General features: G+C 40.1%; 1 protein-coding gene across 3 annotated transcripts in view; it reads left to right on the forward strand.

The window, feature by feature from the left end:
* The window catches only part of RALB (RAS like proto-oncogene B), a 78,702-nt gene extending 54,867 nt beyond the window's left edge, over nt 1-23,835 (forward strand). For 2 of the 3 annotated variants that reach the window (XM_074967075.1, XM_074967074.1), the window contains exons 2-5: nt 1,509-1,673; nt 2,318-2,526; nt 14,283-14,460; nt 17,993-23,835. In XM_074967075.1, coding sequence (XP_074823176.1) covers nt 1,560-1,673; nt 2,318-2,526; nt 14,283-14,460; nt 17,993-18,112 — 621 coding nt within the window. In that variant the 5' untranslated portion in view covers nt 1,509-1,559 and the 3' untranslated portion in view covers nt 18,113-23,835. Of the gene's footprint in view, nt 1-1,508; nt 1,674-2,317; nt 2,527-14,282; nt 14,461-17,743; nt 17,768-17,992 lie in introns of all 3 variants that reach the window. The other variant, XM_074967077.1, reaches the window with a different exon arrangement.
* Nucleotides 23,836-25,455: the final 1,620 nt, after the last annotated feature.

The raw sequence follows: 25,455 nt of genomic DNA on the forward strand, positions 1-25,455 counted from the left end.
CTTCAAGGATCAAGCCCTTAATTTTAAAGTCCTCATGATAAGGACCATGTTGTCCTTGTATATCTGTATTGCACTGTATATGTCTATTGGACCATGTAAATATTTATTCCGTTAACATGTGGTTCCTTGTTTGGGAGCAGCTTATTCATCCTGGACTCTAAATCAGCATGTCCCTGTCTCCCAAATGGTTCAAAAGTGGAGTCTATCAGAACTGTGATTCTGTCCGCAGACTTATAAGATGCTTACCTCCACAGACTGACAGCCAGTGCCAGAAATATCTAGGATTTTCTCTGAGCTGTATCTGCATGCTATCATTGAGCCTACCATCAGGTCCCTGCATTTTCATGAAGCTGATGATGTTGGATACATCCTGTTTAAGAAAATGTAGCCACTAAACCTTATCTCTTCTCCTTCACCTCCCTCCCCCCCCCCGCCCCTTTCTGGCAACATCTGAGTCAGGAGATAGCGGGGCTTAGTTTCTTCCCTTCCTTCCAGCTAGTCTGTGATAGAATAGGATTAATTGAAAGAACATCTGTCACAAGTGAAAGTCTTAAACATCCAGTTTGCACTACACACAATATGTACTTTGCTTGTAGTTTTGTGTCTGGGGGTAACTTTTTCCATGTTCAAGTATGAAGGTTTGTTATGGGTTTATTTTAGCCAACCACTTTAGAGGAGGAAGGGAAATTGTGATTGACACTTCCTCCTTGGGCTTACAAGAGAGACCTGGGAATGAAGAACTAGACTTGCAACATCAAAGAAGCAAAGAGATTGTCAAAAAGAAAAGGCAGAACTACATAAAACAAATAGTGTTATGTCATAACTAATAGAGATGTTCAGTTAAATGTATTTTTCTGTCTTGTCTGCCAAGACTTGCTATTGATCTTTGTCTGCTTTCAGTTTGTCTGTAGACAATAACAGCAAAAGTAATCCCATTATTTTTAAGGCGATCTAAGGCATAACACTACTGTCAGATTTTAGGTTTTAAGGAGCAAAACATTGAAAAGAAATATTTTAGGAAGGTGTTAATAATGTCATAATGGTATCTTTATAGTTTATTTTAAGCATGATCTTGACCATTCTTCTACCTTTTAGGTGGAAGGGGAAGAGGCAGAAGTCTCCTCTCCACAGAAAATTTCTCATGTGTAGTCCCTGTCCAGAAGATAAGTTTTTTGTTTAAACTCTTGTGAATTGAGACTTAATCACCACTTCTTGAAAGTTGTTCTTTTCAGACTTCGAGTTTGTTATCAACAGGCCTATAATACTGGTTCCTATTTCTGACAACGCTAACAGTTAAAAAGTATGCTTACAATAAATGGCAAGAAAACATGCAAACTGGTTCAGCAATACCATGTGCAGACTCTTCCAATGTGATTTTTTTTTTGATTGCTAGAGGTGTTTAGCAGTTTTTTTCTCTAACACCAAGGATACTGTTATATTCCATGTACAGACTTACAAAAGATTGTATACTTCATCTGTGTGACTACTTCTATCTTTTTTTCCTGCAGCTCTTAAATTAGCTGTTTGTTGGCACTTGATAACTGTAGATAACCAAGACGATGGCTGCCAGCAAGAACAAGAACCAGAGTTCTATGGCCCTGCACAAAGTAATCATGGTTGGCAGTGGAGGCGTGGGCAAATCAGCACTTACACTTCAGTTCATGTATGATGAGGTAAGAAGAGTTAGCACAAATTGCTTATTACGCTCCATGAATAATTGACAGTCATTCTGCTGGATTTTCTTTGTGCAATCAGTAAAATTATTCTAGAGATGTTTCAGTCCACCACACTGTCTCAAGTGTTGTTGGTGCAGTTAAACTGTGAGGTTTTTTGAGACAAGTTACGATTCAAGTAGAAGTAAACACTCTTATTATCTATTTTTGAGGCAGATGTTGATGAAGAAACAATGCAAAGAAGATTGCAGGCTTCCTTTATGCTAGTTCTTTAGTACTAATATACTGGGCTCAAGCCTGCTTTCAGTTTGCAGATGCATGTCTTGTAAATCAGTTTAAGTTCTGTAGCTAATTTTGCAAGGTGTACTCAGGGAGGCATGTGCATCTGTTAAACGGCAGGATCACAACTTCAATGAATAGGTGAAAAATGCAATCTCTAGTTCTGTTTTAAATAGCCTATGGCATGAAATAGTTGACAATGATTAAAATAAAAAGGTCTTTCAGGAGTATATATACATCGTACAATGGCCATTAAAAGTGGAGAGGAATGTGCTGAAGCAAATATCCAAAGGGAGGAGTGCCACATCTGAAAAAGTCAGGGGTACTGTAGATTATTATGATTTCCCCCTTCTTATGTTCCTCAGTTTGTAGAAGACTATGAACCTACGAAGGCTGACAGTTATAGAAAGAAAGTAGTTCTGGATGGGGATGAATTCCAGATAGACATTCTGGATACAGCGGGACAGGAGGATTATGCAGCTATTCGAGACAACTACTTCCGCAGTGGGGAGGGATTTCTCCTTGTCTTCTCAATAACGGAATACGAATCCTTTACAGCAACAGCAGAGTTAAGGTAAGCAGTGTAGTTGGATGGAGGGGGGAAAAAGATTCAATTCCGCAAGCTGCTTTTTGATATTTTGCATGTATTTACATAGATCTGAGTAGGTTTGATAACATGAATATGGAATTGTGTTTGTGCATTTTGTAGCTCAGTAATGGGTAAAGGATAAAAAGGTAAACTTACTGCTCCTGAGTTGCATAGGCAAACAGAACATTGAGTGTAAGACATCAGAAATCTTGTATCTGAGCTAACCCATTTTCCATATTTAACTTCAGTTTATATATTAGGACAGTAAGCAACTCTTCACAATTCTTTAATTTTGGTTTGTATAATTCTCCATTTTTCCCACCAAGTAGCTTGAAAATGTTTTTCTTTTGTCTTCTGTACTAATTCAGATACTTGCGCAAGTTTTTCACAGCTAGCAGATGGTTCAGTCTCTATTTGCCACTCTCTTCCCCATTTCCCACATACACACACTACAAAGGAGGTATAGCCATCTCTGATTTCAGTTGTATCCCAAAGGCATGCTGCTGAAAGGAAAGCAAAACAGGCCTAGTAGTCCTTGCACATGTCCCAGCGCCCTGTCTGGGATGATTTAGTTGGGGATTGGTCCTGCTTTGAGCAGGGGTTTGGACTAGATGACCTCCTGAGGTCCCTTCCAACCCTGATATTCTATGATTGTAACAGCTTGCATGAAATGCCAGTGGCCTTGTCAAGAGGTTGAGCTGGGTCCCATGCTGGGATAGGCCCACTCAGAGGCATTGGGGCCTGGCACTTTTTCCACAAACTGTAGTACTGTAGACTCTGAAGAAGGGGATTTCCTTGAGGAGTCCATCCAAGGCAAGAGGTCAGCCATAGTATCGTTCCCAGGAAGAACTCTTCATGCCACTTTCAAGCATTTTTTCCATTCCTCCTTTGAACAACACTCCTTCAGACTCTTAACTCTCTCACCCCCATGCATCCATGGTAGCCCTCCTAACTCCTCCCTATCCACTGTCTCTGGTTTTTGGTACTTGGCTCTCCCTCTCCAAACAATCAGCTACTCTTATCCTTCAGTGTTCAAGTCATTGACATCTTATTTATCCCTCTTAGTTTATCTGCTTGTTTTCATGCCCTGGCTTGCTTGCAAGTCCATTAACAAGCAGTGAATTCAAGCAAGTTCCTCTGATCCATGGACCTGCAAAATATACATACACATTGACACTCTGTACCTCAAAATATATTCACCACTGTGATATGATTATGATATGTTTTGAACAATGCATGCCTTGTGAGGTATCATTTAAAAAGTCTTGATCTATTGAACATTAATATCCTGTTGAATTATATGCACTATCATTGTATGTGAAGTTATGAAGTATTACTATATATTTGTTACTGAAATATGTGGTAAGTGGGAAACACCCACAGCCAGCCATTCAGTGGCAACAACAGAGCAACTAACGCTGACAAAACAGATTTACATCAAGATTGGCTAGACAGGCATTGATGGCCCATTAAGGAGAATCCAACTCTCCCAGTGGCCCTCTCAGAGACTCCTCAGAGGGCACTTATACAATGGAGGCAGCCTTACCCCTGTGACACAGCAAGGATCTTTCTAGCAGCTGGAAGAAAGTATAAAAGAGGGACAGTGACCTCACCACGTGGCCTCTCTCCTCCCCGTGTCAACACCTGGAAGATCATTTGGAAGAGACAGACTGTGAACTGGGGAGATTGGTCCCAGGCTGAGAAGAGGATTCAGCCTGTGTATTAAGAACTGTAAACTGCCTGGAACATCTTGTGGGTTGAGAAAAACTGTTTGATTCAAATCTTAGGCTATGTCTACACCTGCCATTTTAAAGTGCAAAATGTCCCTTTTTTGTGCTAAAACTGTGGAAGCCTCTACACTTGTAAATGACTTTTTGCGGTGAAACTCAGAAGTTTTACTGCAAAAGAAAACCACCTTCACGAGAGGCATACAGTTCTTTCCGCTGTTCTTTTTGCGCTGTTGTGAAAGTGAAGACACCTTCTACCTGTGTAAACACCTTTTGGCCTCCAGAGGATATCCCACATTCCCAAAAGTAACCACTCTGGCTAGCATCTCCACAGCTCTGACGCCAGGTAAATGGCTGTCCGCCCTTCCCCCCGTAAACCCCTGGAAGTTTGAAACTCCCTTTCCCTTTGCTTGTAGATGTGATGGGGAAAGTAGCCAGATAGCAGGGGATTTAAAAAAAAAAAATGCCACAAAAGAAACAGGGAAGTAATGGGGCTGCTGGGACATGAAGTAGTACATCACGGGGCACTGAGCAGGGACCCAGAATGCCTTCTGCTCACCCTTCCCACAGGACCTATCGAGAGAGCTGCACTGTGGGATAGCTGCCCTGCAGCACTGCTCTCATCGGTGATGAAGTGCTGCTAGTGTAAACACTCTCTCTGACGCCTGAGGAATTGAGTACCCAAACCACCGCTTTTCTTTCACCGGTTCCCTATCACTGGTGAAACTTACAGTGCAAAAACTCTGCAAGTATAGACATACCCTTACTCAGTCTGATAAATTTAGGATTTAGAATGCAATTTTATTTTTATTTCTTATGTAACCAATTTTGACCTCTGTGCCTAACACTTATTATCACTTAAAATCAATCTGTAGTTAATAAACTTATTTTAATATTTTATCCTTACCGGTGAGTTTGTCTAAACTGCTCAGATTACAAAGGCTTGGTGCATGTTCACTATTCTTTGACGAAGTGGCGAACTAATTAATGAGCTTGTATTTCTCAAGAGAACATCTTGAGCAGTGCAAGATGGTACGTTACTAGAGTGCAAGAACATAGAATGGCCATACTGGGTCAAACCAAAGATCCATCTAGCCCAGTATCCTGTCTTCCGACAGTGGCCAATGCCACATGCCCCAGAGGGAATGAACAGAACAGGTAATCATCAAGTGATCCATCGCCTGTTGCCCACTCCCAGCTTCTGACAAACAGGTTGGGGAGAATTGGCTAGAATCTCCCTGTATATTATTCATGAGTGGCTTAGAGAGCATTCATGCAATTCAGCTGGGTGTGTGTAGGCCCTCTTTCTACTACATCTGCCTATCCTATTAACAGTCTACAGATACTCATCTTTGACAGTTTATATGCCACAGTAATTACAGTTAATCTTCATTCTGACACTTCATTTTGCTCTGAAAATTCTCACTGTCTTGATCTAAAGTCCTGTTAATAGGTCATTTTGTTTCAACTAGTGTCCATCATCCCTGAATCACTCATGGTCCAAGCATCCAGCCAAAGTAATCACTCCACCCTTGGAGTGCTGAGTTAAGAGGGCACCCAGACCATACCATAGATCTGTGAACTTTCTTGTGTTCCCACCCTGGGATGTGCTGTGCGGGCCCAGAAGATCACATCAAAGAGGAGGCCATGATTATTGAACATGTCCAGGGACAGTCCAGTTCAGCTGTTATCAACAGTATTAATGACAACACAGTAGGATTTACCCTTACAGCCTGACAGTTGTGTGCATGAGCCTGAAGAAGAGGTCTGGCAGAGAAAGATACCAGCTATATTATAATCTTGGCAATAATTAGTTTCACGAGAGTACTTGAAGACTTGGAGAGCCTTCTCTCTTGGGTGTGATAAGGCAAAGGTAGACTTTTGGTCCTAGTATCCTGGAATATTTTCAGGCTGGGCTAACTGTACCAACTAAATCAAAGTCACAGAATTCAGAGAAAAGGTAAATTCAATACCTAATGGGATACTGAGGTTTTTGAAAGCCATGGAGATCTGAGCCCATGAGGGCAACACCATCTTCTGCCCTTGTTCCTGCTTGGGACTTCGATCTTGGTGTTCAGTGCTCTTGCACCCCTTCCAGCTGAGCCTAGGAGAAGGATTATGTTGCATTATTATTATTACAGAATTTGTTTTTCATCACAAAATGATTGGCCAGAAGGCTTGAAGAGCGAAAGGTGCTCTTAGAGAGAGAGCTTTATATGATTTTCCATAAGGATGAAGTTTGTTCTTAAGAACCTTTCCAGACGTCACTCCAAGGATGATATCTGTTTTCCATTGTAGAATGGAAAGTTGCCCTGCCCATTTTCTGTCCAGTCCCCAGAAACTGCAAAGGAGCATAGACCTAGTTGCTTGGATGCCTACATGGCACTAGGAGCTCACCTAAAAAGAGTGGCAAAACTTGGCTTTTAGAGACTGTTCCTCATATGCTAAGGACCAAGAAAAAGCCAAGCAGATTCCAAAATGGGATAAAGAATTGATTTGAGGCCGAAGAAGCACTTGAGAAATGGAAAGCATGTTTGACCCAGTGGATTCATTGGGGGTTGGGTTCGGGTGGAAAGAAGGAATGGGAATATTTGGGTCTAAGTTGTTGGCTAATGTTCATGAACAAAAGTGGCCCACCAAGTCGTCTTCTCAACGAGCAGATGAACAACTAAGATGGGCGATCTCTATCTGAAACACAAGCATCTGGACTGGTGTAGATCATCTGAGAGTGGCTGCAAATCCCAAAATGTTCCTATTTAACATAGATAATTTTGTCTTGTGTAGCAACATACTGTATGGCAAAACCTTTTAGTCTGTGCATAAGAAACACTGATGCCAGCATTGCTTTAAGGTGTGTGGACCCGTTATTTCTTCTGAGGCTTTCAGAAGTTGGAGTGTCACTTAAATATTCCTAACTGAGAAGGAAAACAAAAAGTCTGTTTTCTAGTTTGGAGCCAGTAATTTACGCTTGTTGGTCTGAAACCTTGACAGTGCTCCTTGGTAAATTTTTGCTAGAGAATTGGTCAGTTCATTTTTTCTTGTTGGTAAAAATGATCCTTTAAATGCTTCAGCTGTTAGTATTTTTGCCTTGCCTTTAAAATGCCTGTGGTATATTTTGATATTGATCTGACCTTTGTCTTCCATTGGAATATCACCCCCAGAGTTTCTCTCACTTTTATTGAGCATCTTCAGTTTATAGTCTTAACACCAGATATTTTGAAATGACAATAGCTTTGATTGCTGAGCCAGGAAAGAGAACAGAATCTTATTTTTTGGTTCTCTCAAATAGTTGCTTAAAAATAACTGCCTACAGCTCAAAGTGGTATTTCTGCAGCAAATAAGACAGCTGAAAACCAATACTTATATTGTGTATAATAAAAAAGCCTTGTGGATAACAATATTAACAATCTGTAATGGGAATTGTGTACATATATGCAATAAAGTACCAATAACTTGGAATAAGATACAGGACCCTTTGATTCTTAACAATGAATAAAAATATTTGAGAACTACAGAAATACTGAATCTGCTCTCTGAGGTCAGGTCTACGCTAGAAACTTACACTGGTGTAACATCTACACCTTGCTCAGGGGGTTAAAAAAAAATCCACACCCCTGAGCAACATAGTTACTCTGATCTAACCTCTGATGTAGACAGCACTATATCAACAGGAGAGCTTGTCCTGTTGACATAGCTACTGCCTCTTGCAGAGGTGGATTAACTACCCCAACAGGAGAAGCTCTCCCATTGGCATATTGGTGTCTTCACTAAAGCAGTGCAGCTGTGCCACTGTACATGTAGACAAGCCCTGAATAAAACCTCAAATGTAGCCCCTCACAAAGCGTGCCATCCTACTGTGATTTTTTTTGCAGTTGTTGCATCAACAGTCCAGTATAAAGAAATAAATCAAAACACTAGCCCTGCATCCAGTTAGTAGTAAAACTCTTGTGCATTCTGATGACAAACAAGGAAATTTGACTACCTCATCAACCTATGATAAAAATGGGGCTCTTTGGTTTTTTGTTTTTTTTTTCATTTTTAATTTTTTTTGTTTAATCTGTCCTTTCCCCTGTGTTTCCTGGGGAAAGAGAAATGGATGCTTTAAACTTGGAATTAATCCATATTCAAGAGAACCTACAATCCCTGTACCCTCCTGCTTTTCAAGTTAGAAGGAAGATGCCCAGCAATGAGATGGATACCTTGAGGGAACTTAAAGGATTCATCTATCCAGACAGCATTCAGCGTTGTTGGAATTCCGCTACAGGGAAGTCTCCAAGTGGAGTTGCTGTCATTCAGATTTGCTTATGGTCCTTTCTTTAATGAGCTCTGAGGCAGGAAAGACAATTGGTTCTTTTTTTCTGTTGCACCTCTTTCCAGTTGTTCCTTGTACTTGCTCCATGACCCAGCACTTTGGGAGCATTGTTCAGGCAGTGCATTTCTTGTCTTAGGGGATAGGTAAAATTTTGACAAGCTCCTTAGGTGCAACAGAGAGAGACCTCCCCATCCGACTGAAGACTCTGCACTTTTGGAGGAGATGCATCCAGGCTTCGTCTCAGTCAGAGAAAGGGCTGCTTTATTGTGGAGTCTTGGGGACAGGATTAAGGGTAAACAACCGGGTTGGAGATAAGAGACAAGACCCAGAGACAACATGTTCTATCAAATGTGATCAGGAAACCCATTGATTTCAATAGGAGTTGAATAAGGCAGATTATGAATTTAGCTAATGGTAGTCGCAAAAAGAAAAGGAGTACTTGTGGCACCTTAGAGACTAACCAATTTATTTGAGCATGAGCTTTCGTGAGCTACACGAAAGCTCATGCTCAAATAAATTGGTTAGTCTCTAAGGTGCCACAAGTACTCCTTTTCTTTTTGCGAATACAGACTAACATGACTGTTACTCTGAAACCTGTCGTTAATGGTAGTGTGTGTTTGGGCTGGTAATTGAAAGATTTTGATACCTCCCTGTGCCCGCAAGGGCTGGGGGGGGAAGATACCAGCAAAAGGAGGACACTCAGGCCTAAGAATAGTAAACTATGCTTTATTGAAGTAAGGAAGAACTTACGCTCTAATCTGTGTGGGGAGCCCCTAGGACGCGCGGAAGGGCTGCAGGGGACTCTGGTCGTTCAGGACAGCTGACCAGGCAGGACTCCGCCAGGGGGGAGTCCTCTGCGGCGCTATATTCTCCGCGCTTATCGCGGGGTTACATGGGGTCAACAGCTGGCTACATTCTTATATGTACGATTTATGCTTATTATATAAACTGACTCGTTTACAGGCAAAATAAGCTGAGCTATGCTACAATGTCTTTTGGCAGGGTCTGTTGGACAAAGTTCATTGAAACTGCCTGCATCCTCCTCTTACATCCAGTCACATACTCAGTCCACCACTTAGCTCCTCGCCAATCTTCCGCAACCTTGCCCTACACTCCCTCAATTTGAAAATATGGGAGTTTTCCCCTTTCACCATTGAAAAGAAGGATTACCTACCCATCTCATTGGACAAAACACTAATTTAAATCTTATGCTGACAACCACTTCTTTAATCTTTTGAGTTTTTGAAAATTGTATAGAAAAGCACTGACATGACAAAATTCATGTAAATGATTATTAGATTTTCTGTGATCAGATTCTTTATCATAGCTTTATTTCAAGTCAGGCTAGAAATCCTGCTGATATCCAGATTTTGATAGTTAATATGTATATTTGCTGTTTTGTCATTTTACCTGCCTATGCGACTCTGAAAAGCTAACTGTTAGTATCTTGTGATTCTAATAGCTGGTTGTGTTCAAGTGCATAATTTTTCAGTTTTGTATAACGTGCACTTGAAGTGACCCTAATTGGAGCATCTGTTAAATACAATCAGCTATTAATGGGAAATAAACTGCAAGCAGCTACTTGTACTAGCTTCTCTGCCTAATCTTGATAGATGAGATATTGTATTAATTTGATTGCATGAAAAAACACAGTTGTGGGTGTTTATTATATATTGTTTCATCACATAATGAAAAGATATGAAAAATGAGCTAAAAAGAACTATACACTTCATTTCTTATAAGAATAAAGAAACTACAAGTTGACTCCAGCATATGCTGCTAACACAAGATTTCCTAGTTTTGGCAGGAACTCATAACTTTCACTAGCTTCCTCGATGTTTAGACAATACCTTTGAAAATTATGCTGCTTGCTATTGTCTTAAACTCTTATTTTTATTGATTAAAAAGGTTGTTTTTCTTAAAGTAAATCAACTTGAAGGGGTAATAAAAGATGCCTTCAGTTATCGAACTGTAACCTTCCAAACTTATTTCATTGAGCCTTAAAGTGCTCTAGTCAGTCTTTTAGTAGAAGCAAACATACTTCCTCGTGGAGGAAGGGACATCTGTGTGGTTAGGTCACAGGTCCTGGAGCCAGGGAGCAGGGTTTTGCTTTGTGGCAATGTGACCTTCCACAAATTCTTGAACTTTTCCCTCCCTCTGTTTTCCCTTCTGTAAAATGGAGATACTACTCCCCAATTTAGAGGGATATGTACCTATTTATAAAGCCCTCTGAGATCCTCCAGAGGAAGGTGCTATAGAAATTTATTTTCCATTTGTGGAGTATGGATAAATAAAAATATACATTAGATGTCTGACAGATCTTATTAATACTATCACAGCTTTTCTGTTTAGCACTTGACTGTACAGAGACAGTGCACGGCAAGCTTGGGTGTAAATCTGCAGCGCTCTAGTCTGCTGCGCACTGAGTTGCTGTGTGGAAGAGCCCTTAGATTTATCAACCAAATGAGTTTATCACCATAAAGATTTATCAACCATAAATATATGGTACAAGACTTTTGTTTCAAAGGCCATTTGTACTCCACTATAGAAGCTCTCCTTTATTGGAGTCAGATGAAGAGACAGATATGGTGTTCAGCCACACACTGCAAAATGTAACCTTTTCCAAGTGCTGCTTCCTATGCATATTCCACATGTGGGGGTACACATGTGCACCATGAAACTGAGCCTGGAAGTTCTTGCAAATAGTGTCCATTGGTCCACTCCTGTGCTCTGGATCTCCTTGCGCTCACTACCGAGCGTATATAAGGAGGTGCGGACTGACTGCCTCTCCAGTTCCTTTTTGCCATCGCATGTGCTGAGTCGGAATCCTCTGTGTCTGGAGTTATCCTTCTATTGTTTTCATCTCTGTAAATATTATTGTATATGGTTTTAGTGTTTCATAGTGTTTTTATAGCATCTGCAGAGTTAGCTTAATTTCTCCACCCCAGGGACCATCTCTGTCCACAATGACTGCCTAGAATCCCAGGATTTAAACACTGCATCTCCTGTCCTCACTCCTTCTCAGTCAGCAATGACACCAGTGCTGCCTTTACTGCCTTGGAGAGGTGCATATCCCTGCAAAGTGCAGTATTTTTCATTCCTTCTCACCCCAGACCCAAGAGGGATGAGAGCTCTGACTGAGAAAATACATCATGGAGAAAGCCGGGAGACCCTCTTGTATACTGGCCGCAATCCTCTAGCAGCATGTCTGTGAGCACAAGCTCTGGAGCAGAGACCAGAGGAGACAAAGACCCATTACCTCTGGCTTCTCTTGAGAGTAAGGAACACTCTCATAGACACAAAAACTGATTCCCCTTTAAGTCTGCTTCCAAGAGAAGGTTTCCCTCTCTGATGCCTTCCAAGTTGGGTGAGTCTTCACATACAAGCTCCAAGGACTTAGGTCTACCTAATCCTCCTGACCACAAAAAGAAAGCAGAGAGCATGTAGGAGCAAAGTTCTAACAGTTCCGGCCCCCATACTAACACCAGTGCTGACTAGGATTTCTAGCAAGGCGAAGGATCAGCATCCACCATTGCCAGCCAAAAGCTCCAGGAAGGACACTCTCTAATGATACTGGCCTGGCCCCATAAGGATCTGCCAACAACTAAGTTATTGTGGCACAGAATCTGGCATAACCAATAACCGGGACCCCTCATAATCTGGGACAGAGTGAGACACATACTACCCCAAAGGATATCTTCCCCTTCCCAGACCCACAATCTCCTTTACTTTCAGACCCAGTTCTTCTGAGGAACGTTCTAACCCCAGAAGAGGATACTACTGGAAGGAGGAGGATCTTCTCACCCACCTTCTCTCTCTAATGTTTGGATAATGTAGATAACGACTATCTTCTATATAAATAAAATAAGGTGGGGCAAGGCTCCTCCCACTGTATATGGGGTGGTCAACTTATGGAATTGGTGTATCCAAAATCACTGTAATGTACCTACCTGGTGCTCAGAACTCACAGGTGCTCAAACACTTTTCCAGCAATCATGGGTGGGATTTACACAATTCAGTGCTGGGCAGCATTTTCCCTCAGTTGGGAACACCATCTTGGGAGCTGTTCGCCTCCCAGAAAAACAAGAAGCTCAATGTATGTTGTACCAGAGCAGTTCAAGGTCTGGACTCCAGTGGCGATGCCCTTTGCCTGTTCTGGACAGGCCACATGATACGCCTTCCCTCCAATCCCACTATTACCCTAGATTCTATAGAAGATTTGTCAAAACAAAACACAAGTCATTCTCATCTGACTCAATTAGCCCAGAATTCTGGTTTCTGGACCCTCTTACAAATTTCAACCCAGCAGCCTGTCAGCATTCGGTCCTTCCCAGAACTGCTAATTTAGGAGACTGGCAGGATCACACATCCCAACCTGGACTCGCTTCACCTCATGCCTGGGTATTTGGATGGGTGTCAGACCTAGAGCGTTCATGTTCAGAGGCCATTCAAACTATTCTTAATCACAGCAGACTCACCATATGCTACATTTCATAAAGAGAAAGGTATCCCTTCACTTGACCCAAAGTTCATCACAGAGGTATCTTCCACGTTCTACATAAGCCAATCAATTCACTTACTGTGCACTTATTCGCTCCAGGTTCTTTCCGGAGTCTCCTGCCTCCAGCAAGAAGAGGAAACTACACTCTGTTGACGTCTGAAGGTAGAATGGCAATGCTCATCTAAGAATGAAACCATTTAGAAAATCACCCAGACTATTTGTCGCTATGTGGAGCAAGCATGGGGACAAGCAATATGTGCTCAGCCTCTCTAAGTGGATTCTTGGCTATATCCTCCTTTGCTATCCATTAGTGTATTTTCCTCCCCCGGATGGGGTGAGGGCCCATTCTGCTAGAGCACTGGCAACCTCAGTAGCATCTCTTCAGGAAGTGCCTATGCTGGACACTTTGTAAGATGGCAACCTGGAGCACTATCTGTATTTTCATGAAGCGCTATGCTTCAGTCCAAGTCTCTTCTGTCAACACAGCCTTTGGAATTGCAGTGTTAGAGAGCTATACCACCTGAATCCTCAAATCCACCACCACCACCCCCATTTGATCACTGCTTGACATTCACCCATATGTGGAATGCACACAAGGACTAGAACTCAAAGTAGTAATGGAAGTTACTTATCTGTAACAAGATTCTTTGAGATGTGTTGTCCCTATCTGAATTCTGCTACCCGACCACCTTCCCCTCTGGTTTGCCTCATGACTGGATTTGTGGTAGAGAAGGAAGTAGAGATGCGGTCAATCTGCATCTCCCCTTACACCCTTGGTACTGAGCAGAAGACAATCCAGGGCACAGGCACGGACAAACAGACAATACTTGCAAGAATTTCCAGTCTCAGTCATGGAGTGCACATGCATATCCCGCATATGGAATACACATTGGGATCACATATCTGAAAGAAATTCCAGTTACAAGTAACCTACCTCCATTTCCTGTAACTTACAGTTTGGGTTCCTATCTTCATTGGGCAGTACTGGCTCTGAGCTTGCAATGTTACCACTCTAAATTTGGAATCCTTTACCCATTAGTGATGGCATGAGGCCATCCTGAAATGGCTTTTTCGAAGTACAATATGATACTCCTTGGCACAGTGTGAAGGCTGCTTGCTTATTCCTGGTGTCAAGTGCTTTATTTTTGATGCTCTCAGGAAGCTAACTCAGCTGTTCTGTTTTTAATATCTGATGAATTAGGGAACAGATCCTGCGCGTGAAGGCTGAAGAGGACAAAATCCCGTTGCTTGTGGTGGGAAATAAATCTGACCTGGAAGAGCGGAGGCAGGTGCCTGTAGAGGAGGCCAGAAGTAAAGCAGAGGAGTGGGGTGTGCAGTATGTAGAAACTTCTGCCAAAACTAGAGCAAATGTAGATAAGGTAAGGCAACTAGCTTACATTTTTACAGTAGTAGAATCGCAGTCCTTCAGTACTGAGAATGACTGACTAATTCTTACTACTTTCTGGGACAGGCACAATTCATGGTTGGGTTTTTGTTCCTCTTACCATAGTCTACACTTGTAATGTTTGAATGTTTCAGTTAATGAATACCTTGCAAATTAAAGCAAACGTTTGGTTTTTGTTGCTGTCTATGTAACATGTCAAGAAAATCCCATTAACTTACTTTATATAGATACAAGTGTGGTGAGCCCTTATACAATGGCAAATTTTCAGATGATGGTTTGAAGTATAGTAGATTTATTAGCTCTGAGAATTCACTGAAGTGCAGGGTTTCATTTAAATTATAGCTTGAAATGCTTAATAATGATATATACTAACTGTAGTTCAGCCCATCATAAAACAATTAAAATGAGGATAATTTCAGCACTTCTGTAGTTTGGTTCTTCCCTCTTTTGTCTCCTCAACTCACGTGTGGTGCAGCTGATATTTTGTTAAATATCTGCCAAAACACTGACAAACTCTCAGTTCTTTACTTTCTGATCAATGAGACTATCTGCAATTTCTGAAAAATAGATATACATTTTTTTACTGCATACCTATCCTGTAACGTGATTCCCCATGCCCTCCATACCTGCCTTTCCTAAGACTCTGTATTCTCCAGCTTGATGTCACTTGTCGCATTTTTGGATTGAAATTGCTTTTCAGTTTCTGAACAGATGGATTCTCATAACCCTTCTAGCAAGTGGACATACATATGTGCTTCCTGAAGTGTCTTAGATATCAGGGTTCTCTTCCTTTTTCTGTGGAGAATATGAAAATACACCCTCTTACACATCCACAGAAGAAGACTTGCAATGTTGGGAGAAGTTTGAACAAATAATAAAGGACACTTAGTGGATCCACAGTGGTTGAATCTTAGTTGAATTGCTTACCATCTACAGTCTGAGAACAAAACTTTTTGGGCTCTTCTTCTAGGGGTGAACGTTTTGAAGCTTCACTATATCTGAGGGCTAGTTTTGACTTTTATGCTCAGTAAAGTGTTTCCTTGTTCAGTCTGTTAGAAAGTCCATATAAATCATGAGGCATATTCACTGTGGCAATGTCTGTACTGCAGCTTTTTAGACTAAATTAACATTCCCATCCAAATACGTATACACTCACTAGGAAATGTTGTCAGGTTTCTTGATGAGCAAGCTAAAATAATCCATATCTTCCTAGTTTGGTTTGACAATGGTCTAGTTATCAAGGCAGCAGCACAGTTAGAGCACGGGAAAGCAAGCCAAGAGATCTGGATTCTAAGACCAGCTCTGACTTGCAGCATGACCTGTGTGTCTCAGTTTTCTAATCTGTAAAATGAGAGAGTTAATATCGCAGATTTTAAGTGATTTAGGTCAGAGACTCGTCTGTTGGAAAGTGCCTAGCACACTGCACTTGCCTTGTAAATTCACCCTGGATCTTGATTTTTAAGTCTTAACTTTTGGCATTTGTATAGTCTGAAAATAGGCATGTATTGGCCATATTACTTGTTACTGCACTCTATTGTTACTATACTCTCCCTACATGGAAACTGATGTCTGTGCAGACAACCCAAATCCATTCAAATTAGGGGCACTCCTGCAGTGGCAGTGGCTTAAATTTAAACAGAGTTTTATATTTGCCACATAAAGAACATCTTTGAAATGTGTCAGTGGCAACACGTGTTCAAGTTAAGAATCAGTAGGTTTTATTTTACATCTCCTTGTCTGGAGCAGTGTGAAGCATTTTCTTCTTCTTTTAGGGGTGACCTTATACATGTGCTTTCCAAATGCAGTATCTGAAGGCCTTGTTTTTGCTGTGTCTCAATTACTTTGTTCCTTGTCTATTAAATCCAATAAAATATCTGCTTCTTGGGGAACAACAAGAGCTAGCTGTCACACAAATCTTAACTCTTAAGGATTAAAAGGATTATTCCAATAGACTTCTATAATCCTGAGAATTCCATTTTCCTAGCTATAAACTATAGACTAGTCATAGACCAGGTTTTAACAGTTCAGCTGGTATTTTTTTGTCCATCTAAACATTGAAATTGAGTAAAATTACACTTTATTAAAAATCATATTCTTGTGTCTAGAATTTTTAGTACACAGGGTAGAGGGAAAAAACAAGTTTGACCCTGGCAGTCTTTTAAAATGTTGTTGTTTTTCCCTTCTGCGTTCTGATTTTTAGTTGAGGAAAGATGTTTTTTTCCGGATACCATATGGGCTTAGGGCAGTGGTTCCCAAACTTTAACAACCTGTGAACCCCTTTCACTAAAATGTCAAGTCTCTTGAACCCCCTCCTAAAAATGAATATTTCCAGGGATTTTCTCTTTACCTGAGTATAAATTATAAAAGCAGTGATCTGGGGAATATAAAATTTGTTTTTATGACATGCTTATTACACACTATTATTAATTATTATTTATCATTACAGTATTTTTATTACATTATGAAAACGGCAACACTTTTCCAAGATCTCACTTTCGTAGCTTGTATCACTTTGAATAAGCCTGTTATAAGACAAGGCTCCTATGTTTCATCAAGGAGTATCAGATGTGGAACAGCATGAAGGCATTTAAGAAGCCAACTCAAAGAGTTCCTCCTGCACAAGCATTCAGGTCTTGAGCAGTCCAGGCAAACAACGCGCGTTACAACAGAACTTAAACTTGTTCTTCATAATAACTTTAAAAACAATACTAGCTGCCTATTTAATTTTAAAAACAGCAAAAAAATCCACCTCCCTTTCCATTTCTTATAAGGAGTTTTTGAAGTTTAAATCTCCTCAGTGTGATAGATATGCTTGCTTTGATCTGCTTAGCTCTTGGAAGTCCAGGGGCTCCGGGCTTCTGGTCCCTTGCTGCCCAGTGTCCCTAGGGACAGCTCTGTCCACCATTAGGGAATTTTTTCCCCGAGAACCCCCTGTAACATTTCGCGAACCCCAGTTTGGGAACCACTGGCTTAGGGGTTGGGAGAAGTGGATTCTACTTGACCATGTGACCTTTGTTTGTTCACTTAAATTCTCTGCACCTAAGTTCTTCCCTCCATAAAATAAGGTTAATATTTCCTGGTGATGTTGTATTAATTCATTAATGTGTTTTCATTTTTCATGAGTTAATTGTAAACGTTCTCCTATGATTAGTATAAATCTCATAGATCCCTATAAAAACCGTGCATGCCACTGCATATTGCTTTGCTACAGTTAATAGTGAAACTCATTAAAAAAGGCTTTTATCATTTTGAAACAGGCTGCCGAATGACTTAGTAGCTAGGTAAGTCCTTCTCCCTTCCCCTGATTCATGTACTGCATAAACACAGGGTGTTGAATTTGTAGCATTGGGATCTATGTTTAGACTACTCATTTTTTATTTTATTAGGTGCTTTGTTCTTGTGTTACATTTTTGTTTGCCAAATACTCTAGTTTATGCATCAATATACCAATTTATTTTCTGCTGGCTGAACTGTTGTGTTAATCTCCCATATGTTTAACTTTCCAGGTATTCTTTGATCTAATGAGGGAAATCAGAGCAAAGAAAATGTCAGAAAACAAAGACAAGAATGGGAAGAAAAGTGGCAAGAGCAAGAAAAGTTTTAAAGAAAGATGTTGTTTACTGTGATCCTTAGGACCTGTAAATATCTACAGATGGAACGAATAAGACTTACTACTAAGGATATAGGGCTGGATTCATGAAAGGAAGTTTGTATTGACTCCGTATGCTATTTTTATTCACTTACCGCCTTTTTAAAATGAAAAAAAATTAATTTGTGAACCATTAGTCAACAGAAATTTGAGCCCATGTACACTGAAATGGGCTCACCTTGCCAGCAACTTTCAAAGCTAGAATTTTACCAGCAAATATGGTTCTTTGGGCATTTTTATTTCTGTCTGATTGCAGGAAATAATCCCATGTCATGTCAAGTAGCTTCTTGATGTCTTTTCAGATCTGATCTCACCTGTATTAGCCTCACCAAACATCTCTGGCTGTCTTTTTAAGTTCAGCCACATTTTTCAGTGTCTGTGCACTCGCTGACTTTAAGTCATTTTTGTATTAATAATAATTATAGACAAACCAATACCTGGCAAGACTGTGAGAACCTCAAAGTCTTTAAGTGGCTGTTGATATTTTCTCAGACTATCAGAAGTCTACTTGAATGCCAACATTTGAAGATTTGGGAGTTGTCATTCAAAAGCAAATTAGCTGTGTCTGTTTGATTATGAGTCAATGCAGTATTCATGAATTGAGCCTACTGACTGAAATCGGACTTTGTTTGGTAATGCAACATTTAGTATTTAAATACTGGTTAGTTGTCTTCCCAATTGGCTCGTTTCCTCTCATGTTTTTTTTTAAAAAAACAGAACAAAACAAAAAGCAATTATTTGTTGGGTGGGTAAGTGACCTAAAACAATAGTGTTTTTTTTTTTAAGAAAGGAAACAAATTGGCACTGATTTAAAAAAACAAACCCGAAAATTTGTAGCATTCTGTATTGAGGCTAGACTCATACAGTCGCTTCTATTTCATCTGCTCTTTACTCCCCTTTTCCTCAAAATCATTATCTTAACTGTTTAAAGTGCAGATTATCTATTTTGTTACATTGTAATACGTGTATTCATGTCATGGAGATGTGAAAACTACTGCATCTCTGCTTTCTGTTTTGTTTAAGAGAAACTTTTTTTTTTTTCTTTTTGGGAAAGGACATAGGCCACCGATCACAAAACTGTGCAAGTGGAACCAGTGTGAGGCTTTTGTGCTACCTCGCAATTCGACACAGTTACTTGGCTAGTAAGTAAGTTGCTAAATGTCAGAAACAAAGCTGAAATGAAGTTAGGCAACTGTCCTATATTATGTTACTTGCCGTTAATTTTTACTGTACTGTTCTTCTGCACATTTATCTAAAATATGAAGACATTTTTGCTGAGTTTCGCTGTTAAAGCTGCAGTTGAAGTTAGTCCTAAATGATCAGCTACATTAGAATAGAAATAGGGGAAATATATGGGAAACATATTTAGCAGTTCTTGTCTCTGTGTCAGACGTATTTCACTTAAATACCTTTTGCAACTTAATGGTGTCAATCAAGTTCTGTTGCCAAAAATATGTATTTCCATCTCGTTGCTGTAGTGGAGATTGTCAACCTTTATAATTACCCTGCTTCTGGAATACATTTTGTACAGTTTCCCAATGAATCATAGAAAAACTCCTGTTTGAATTTTAAAAAAGTAGACAAATATATTATCTGAAAACTAATCATTTTTCAACTTGTCATCTGATTTGTGACTTCATATACAGCTACAATGAGAAAGGAATAAGATGTGGAAAGGAGCAGTGTAGTGAAGGGTATCTAAGCACTAAACAAACTAGTATCGTTAACTCAATCTTTAAATGAGTGGGAGAAGTGCAGAGGCAGGAAGGGCTTAATTCAAAATTTAATCAAGTATCTAGGCTTGGCAGAATTTGATTCTTTTTTTATAATTTTGACATCAATTATTTTTAAGCATTTTTTATTTATTTTAAATGTTCACAGTTGCTGGAATTTATGGGGAGCGGGTCAGGCACTAATTATTTAGTGACACTGAGATTCAAAAAAGTTAGTTTTTTAACCAGACACAAATTGTCAACATCACATGTTAAAATTTACAAAATAAATATCCTTATGTCACATTCTGATAAGTTCTCAAGCAGCATTTTTCTTTGTCTGCCTCTCTGTAAATTTTGATGATCATCAATGGAAATATTTTTTTCGTTTGTGCTTGTGTCGTGACATCAACACTTACCAATAAAAATCTAATTCTTCCAAGCCTGAACGTAGCTAACATCTAGGATTACTGAAACCTATTCTTATTATCAGATGTGCTAGATTGCTGCTCTTGTGCATTCCACTTGGAGATTTGAAAAGGAAAACAAAGTTCAATATGGAGTGGACCTTATGAGACTGAGGTCTTGCGTGGACTTCTGCGTTTCCTATCCCATTAATTCATTGTCGTCCACATCTTGATTTTACTATTTGTCAAGCGACATATCGGCGTGGGAGAATCATGTATTAAATCAAGGGTGCTGTAATCTGTTTTATTGTCAGGTTAAATTCCTGTATAGTTCTAGGCAGGCCATTTTTTCTATCCATAAAAGTTTGAAAATGTTAGCCTTTAGAACTGGACAGTAAGGGTCAGAATGGCACTACAAAGCTAGCTTGATTATAGAGCATAGAAACATGAAAATGTAGGAGCCATTTGGCTCTTAAAATATCTGTAAACAAGGTTATTATTTTTTTATCTATGCAAGAGCACTGGGTGTAGTTAGATGTTATATAACTTAAAGGGATGCAATTGGGTGAGATGTTATAACACGTTTCTTTACAGTGTCACTCATAGTGTGTTAAATGCTTAAACTTTTCATTTCTGATAGTCTGACTTTTTCATTGACTGTCCACTCTTTGCATTTCTTGATCTGAAAAATGAATATAGTCTAGTCAGTTTTACTTCTGTTCATAGTCTCTCTATACAAGTCCCTTTCAAATTCTCATGGGTAAGCACAATGCTTCAGTGTTTGTACTGAAAATATAGCATATAAATCTTCATTCTTGGAAGAAACTGTTCTCACTGGAGTTTTAGAAAGATTGATGGGAACACAGGTATTGGTAAGTTGTTTAAGTAACGTATGTATTTTTGGTCCAAATCTCTCTTCCTAACCTCACTTTAAAATCTTACATTCTTACAAGTCTAAGTGCAACTATCATGCTGACCTCTGGTTTTCTTTAATAGCATCAAGAGGAGAAACAAGCACATAAAATATGCCTAAATCAAGGTTTACTGGAGTGTAAGATTTAATTAGAAAGTGATTCAAGTTGCTCACAAATCAGAGTGCACTCGGCAAGGGTCTCAAACAGGCAGCTCACTTAGAACTGATGTAGAAACGAGTATGTATGTTGAGCTAATACCCAAAGATCCCATTAATCTTTTTAGAAATTTTGCAGTATTTGATAAGAGACTTTTAAAAACAAAACAGATGAGTTGTTCTTGCACAAGGCATACCAGTGTGTTGTAATCCCCCATCAGACTTACTGGAGAGAGAGTAGCACTTATTCTTAACGTAGAATGAGGACGCTGACTCTCAACAGTAGTAAGAAATGATTTTGTCCTTTTGAGTTAGACTTGCTTCTGAGGAAGATGCTTAGCAGGTTTATGTTCTTTACTCATTAACACTTTTTTCTAAACATCACAGCATTTGCATCAGTGGGGCAGAAGGCTTAAGAGCACATTCTGTTAGAGCTTTCAGTGTGTTCTCTCTTTTCCAAAACCAAAAAGTCACTTAAGAACTTGATACGGCAGCTTTTCAGTTTTAGCTGTCAGTTATGACAAATGCAGAAAAGAAAACTTTCGTGGAAGTCTCTTAGTTCAGTGGCTGTGAACAAGGTAGCTACCTTGATTCAAACAAAATTACATAAGTGAGCAACATTTCTCTTTGGAAATACTTGTGTGAAGAACTACTAGTCTGATTTTAATATACCAGGCAATAAAGTGTACCCCTGGCCTGGAAGTTGCATGGAGGTGATGCATTCAACCCCTTGTCTTGGGACGTGCCTTACACTTCAGCTGTTCTCTGCCTTCCCAAGCAGAGGGAGTACCAGAGTGGCCTCAAGTGATTTCCAGTTCTGCTTGGCTGGAGGTACATTAGCTCTACAGAGGATTGTTGAGACTTCAGTAGTAATTAAGGGGTGGAGGAAAGAAATATGGCTTCTTGTCATGGGGCTTTAAGAAGGGGCTGAAGGAAACTTTAATTTCTGAACTGTTCCAAGTTTAGATGAGCAATCATAATTCAAGTGTGGAAAGTGAAGAGAACTTGGTAGGCTAGCAAACAAGTGTATCCTCCTACCCGTGTGAATTAAAGCAATTGAAGGTTATACACCTGCAGGTTTTGAAGGTCAGGTTAAAGCAGGGTTGGGATCACAGGAAAAAACTCTCCCATCAGATTAGAATGGCAGAGCTTTCCAATGATTATCTGCACTCCTTAAAATATGGATGCATAGAACAAGTATTTGTGAAATCGATGGGAGCCTGATAGTCATGCAGGAGAAGAATGCCAGAAGAACTTGAGTATATTACTATTGCAAAATGTGATTTTAAATATTAAAATTGGGGGGTAACTGGATGGAATGGGGATACACAATCTCTTTCCTTTGCTGATGGTCCCAATATAGTCCACTTCAGTAGAGAGTGTGGTTACACTCTGAAGGCTGTCTACCATGTCAGAGGTTTCATTTCTAGTCTGTGTAGACAGTTATCCACAGGGCAACCTACCAGCACCCTTGGATCCTGTTTCTGAAAGGTGCCAAGGATTAAATGTATATGGAAACTGACCTGACCTCTCATCCTTGGAGGGGATCTCTCCAGGTCAGGTTGATACATTGATAAAACAGTGTGGAGAGAAGCTTTCACTGTTGCTATCCATTACTTACTTGTTCTGTGGAGGGATGTATATTGGATATGTTAATCTAACATCTGAGAGCACCCTGGACAAATTCACATGAGGTTTGTTTGAGTCCGTGGGAAGAAGCACACCTACATATTTACTGGGCATTATATGTTGATATGACTTCAATGGCAGCCAATAAAAGTTCCCATTCTACCCTGTAAAGTTGTTTGCTATGCATTTTAGAATAGAATCAAATTAAAATAACCTTGGGTATTAAAATTGCAAAACATGAATCTTCTTTCAAATGTAATAGAGGGTAATTCCTTGTCATACCAAACTACACAACACACCATCATGTTAAATCCATTTTAAAAAGAAAGTTAAACAAAATTATGAGTTAGTGGTTTTGAGAAGAGCCAACAGAATTACAATGCCTAACTTCCTCCTACCCTCCCTGAATGGCTATCCAACACATTAAAGTGGTGAGGAAAGTGGTTTTATAATAGCAATTGACATATGGGACTTGATTCTGTTACATAGGTTGTCTGGGCTTTTAAATCAAGGTTCAGGCCTATGGTTCATTCTAATAGCACTTCCACTGTAATCTTCAGACTGCACAGGAATAGCAGGAGTTAATTTTGGGATGAAAAAGGAAAGTGAATGTCCTTTTCAGTGGAGCCCCAAGAACTATGTTTACCATAATGAAGTGATACTAATGACAGGAAGGATTAAAAAGAAATTGCCTTTTTAAAGTATGTATGTTGTGCTACACAGTGTAAGTTCTACTTTTCTTCTGTAGATCAAGAAAAGCTTTGCTCTCAAATGTTGCACAAACATTTCTTGTTCATAAAAATGTATTTTAGCCATTTTGTATTCATTATCCTGCTAATCCAACTGATTTGTATTACTATTGTTAATAAAAAAGAGAGAAATAGGTACAATACTCTGTATTTTGTGCTTGTTTTGATGGTTATTTGTATTAGTGTACTGCCTTCACTCATCATTATTGGACCATAAGGTCACAGAACTATGTAACTGTGTTTACAGTTATCTTGGCAAACACTTATCCCACAATTATCAATCTAGTTAGCTTGCCCTAGGCTAGAGTCTTTCAAGACCATTTTTTCCGCATAGTAACCTGGCTAAAAGCAACTGTTGATTAAGTAAACTAGTGGCACAATAGGAACTTGTGGAGACATTCCTCTCTGATCTTCCAAGAATCCTCTTGAGTCTATCCTAAAGTACAGGGCCTCAAAAACTGTGGGTGCCATTTGTTGACCAAAGGGCTGTAGTGTGGGTCTTTGGCCAAAGTACTGCAAAGACAAGCTGAACAGTTTAAAAAGCAATTGATGAAGACAACATAGGGCATGGGTTGGAGAGTCAGGAGGGGATGAGGTTTCATTCCAAACTTTGCCCCTTGCAGAGAAATTTAAGTTAATCTCCTGCTTGGGCTTTTGTTAATGCTGGGGATGAGGACTTCCTAGATACTAGAGCAGGCACTGGAGGGGGTCCCTGATGGTGGGACTGGATAGCAGATTCCTTGGGGAGCGGCAGGGCAGCACACTAACCACAGAGGCTACCACAGTTGTGACACTGCAGTAGTGGCCATAAAGCAGCTCTGCTTTCTTCATGGGTTGGATTCCAGTCCCTGTGGATTTCACTAGCACACAGCCTATTTATCTGAGCTTTGCTCAGAGTCCTGTCTGGTCTGCAAAGTGGCTTTTTCCTAGTGGATTAAACAAATGTCATCCTTAATTGAAGAAAAACGTCTGTTGACCTAGCAGTATAGATGTGACAATCAGAATATGAGGCCTTCAGGAGGGAGTGAGAGGGGAACCTGGTATTAGCATTGCAATGGTGTCCAGAGCCTCAGCCAGGACCAAGGCCCTGTCGCCCTAGGTACTGTCCAGACACGTGGTGTAATTCTAGAGTTTACAAGCCAAGACGAGATGCGACTGTGTCCAATTTTGGATTCACGTTTGGAAAGATGTGGACAGGGTTGAACAGTCCGGAGGACAACAGCAAAAATGATGATACAAGGTTTAGAAAACCTGACAGATGATGGAAGGTTAAAAGAAACGGGGCGCGTTCAGTCTTGATAAAAGACTGAGGACCTGACAAGTCTTCAGATATGCTAAGGGCTCTTATAAAGAGGATGGTGATCAATTGTTCTCTGTGTCCACTGAAGGTAGGACAAAAAGTAATATGCTGAGTCTGCAGCAAGGGAGACTTGGGTTAGATGTTAAGACAAACTTTGTAACTGTAAGGACAGTTAAGCTCTGGAATAGGATTCCAAGGGAGGTTGTGGAATCCCTGTCATTGAAAGTTTTTAAGAATAGGTTGGACAGACACCTGTCACGGATGCTCTAGGTTTTCTTGGTCCTGCCACTGCACAGGGGGCTGAACTTGATGACTTCCCTTGCAGCCTTACATTTCTGATTGAGTGTCAAACAATTGGAGGAAACGAGGGAGGATGGACAGTGGGAACAGGAACACCCAGCTACGTAGACCAGCTGTGTATACAGTATGTGGGTTTGAGTCATTTAAAGTTCTA

The sequence above is a fragment of the Natator depressus genome, chromosome 11 (genome assembly GCF_965152275.1).
Source record: "Natator depressus isolate rNatDep1 chromosome 11, rNatDep2.hap1, whole genome shotgun sequence".
NCBI lineage: Eukaryota > Metazoa > Chordata > Testudines > Cheloniidae > Natator > Natator depressus.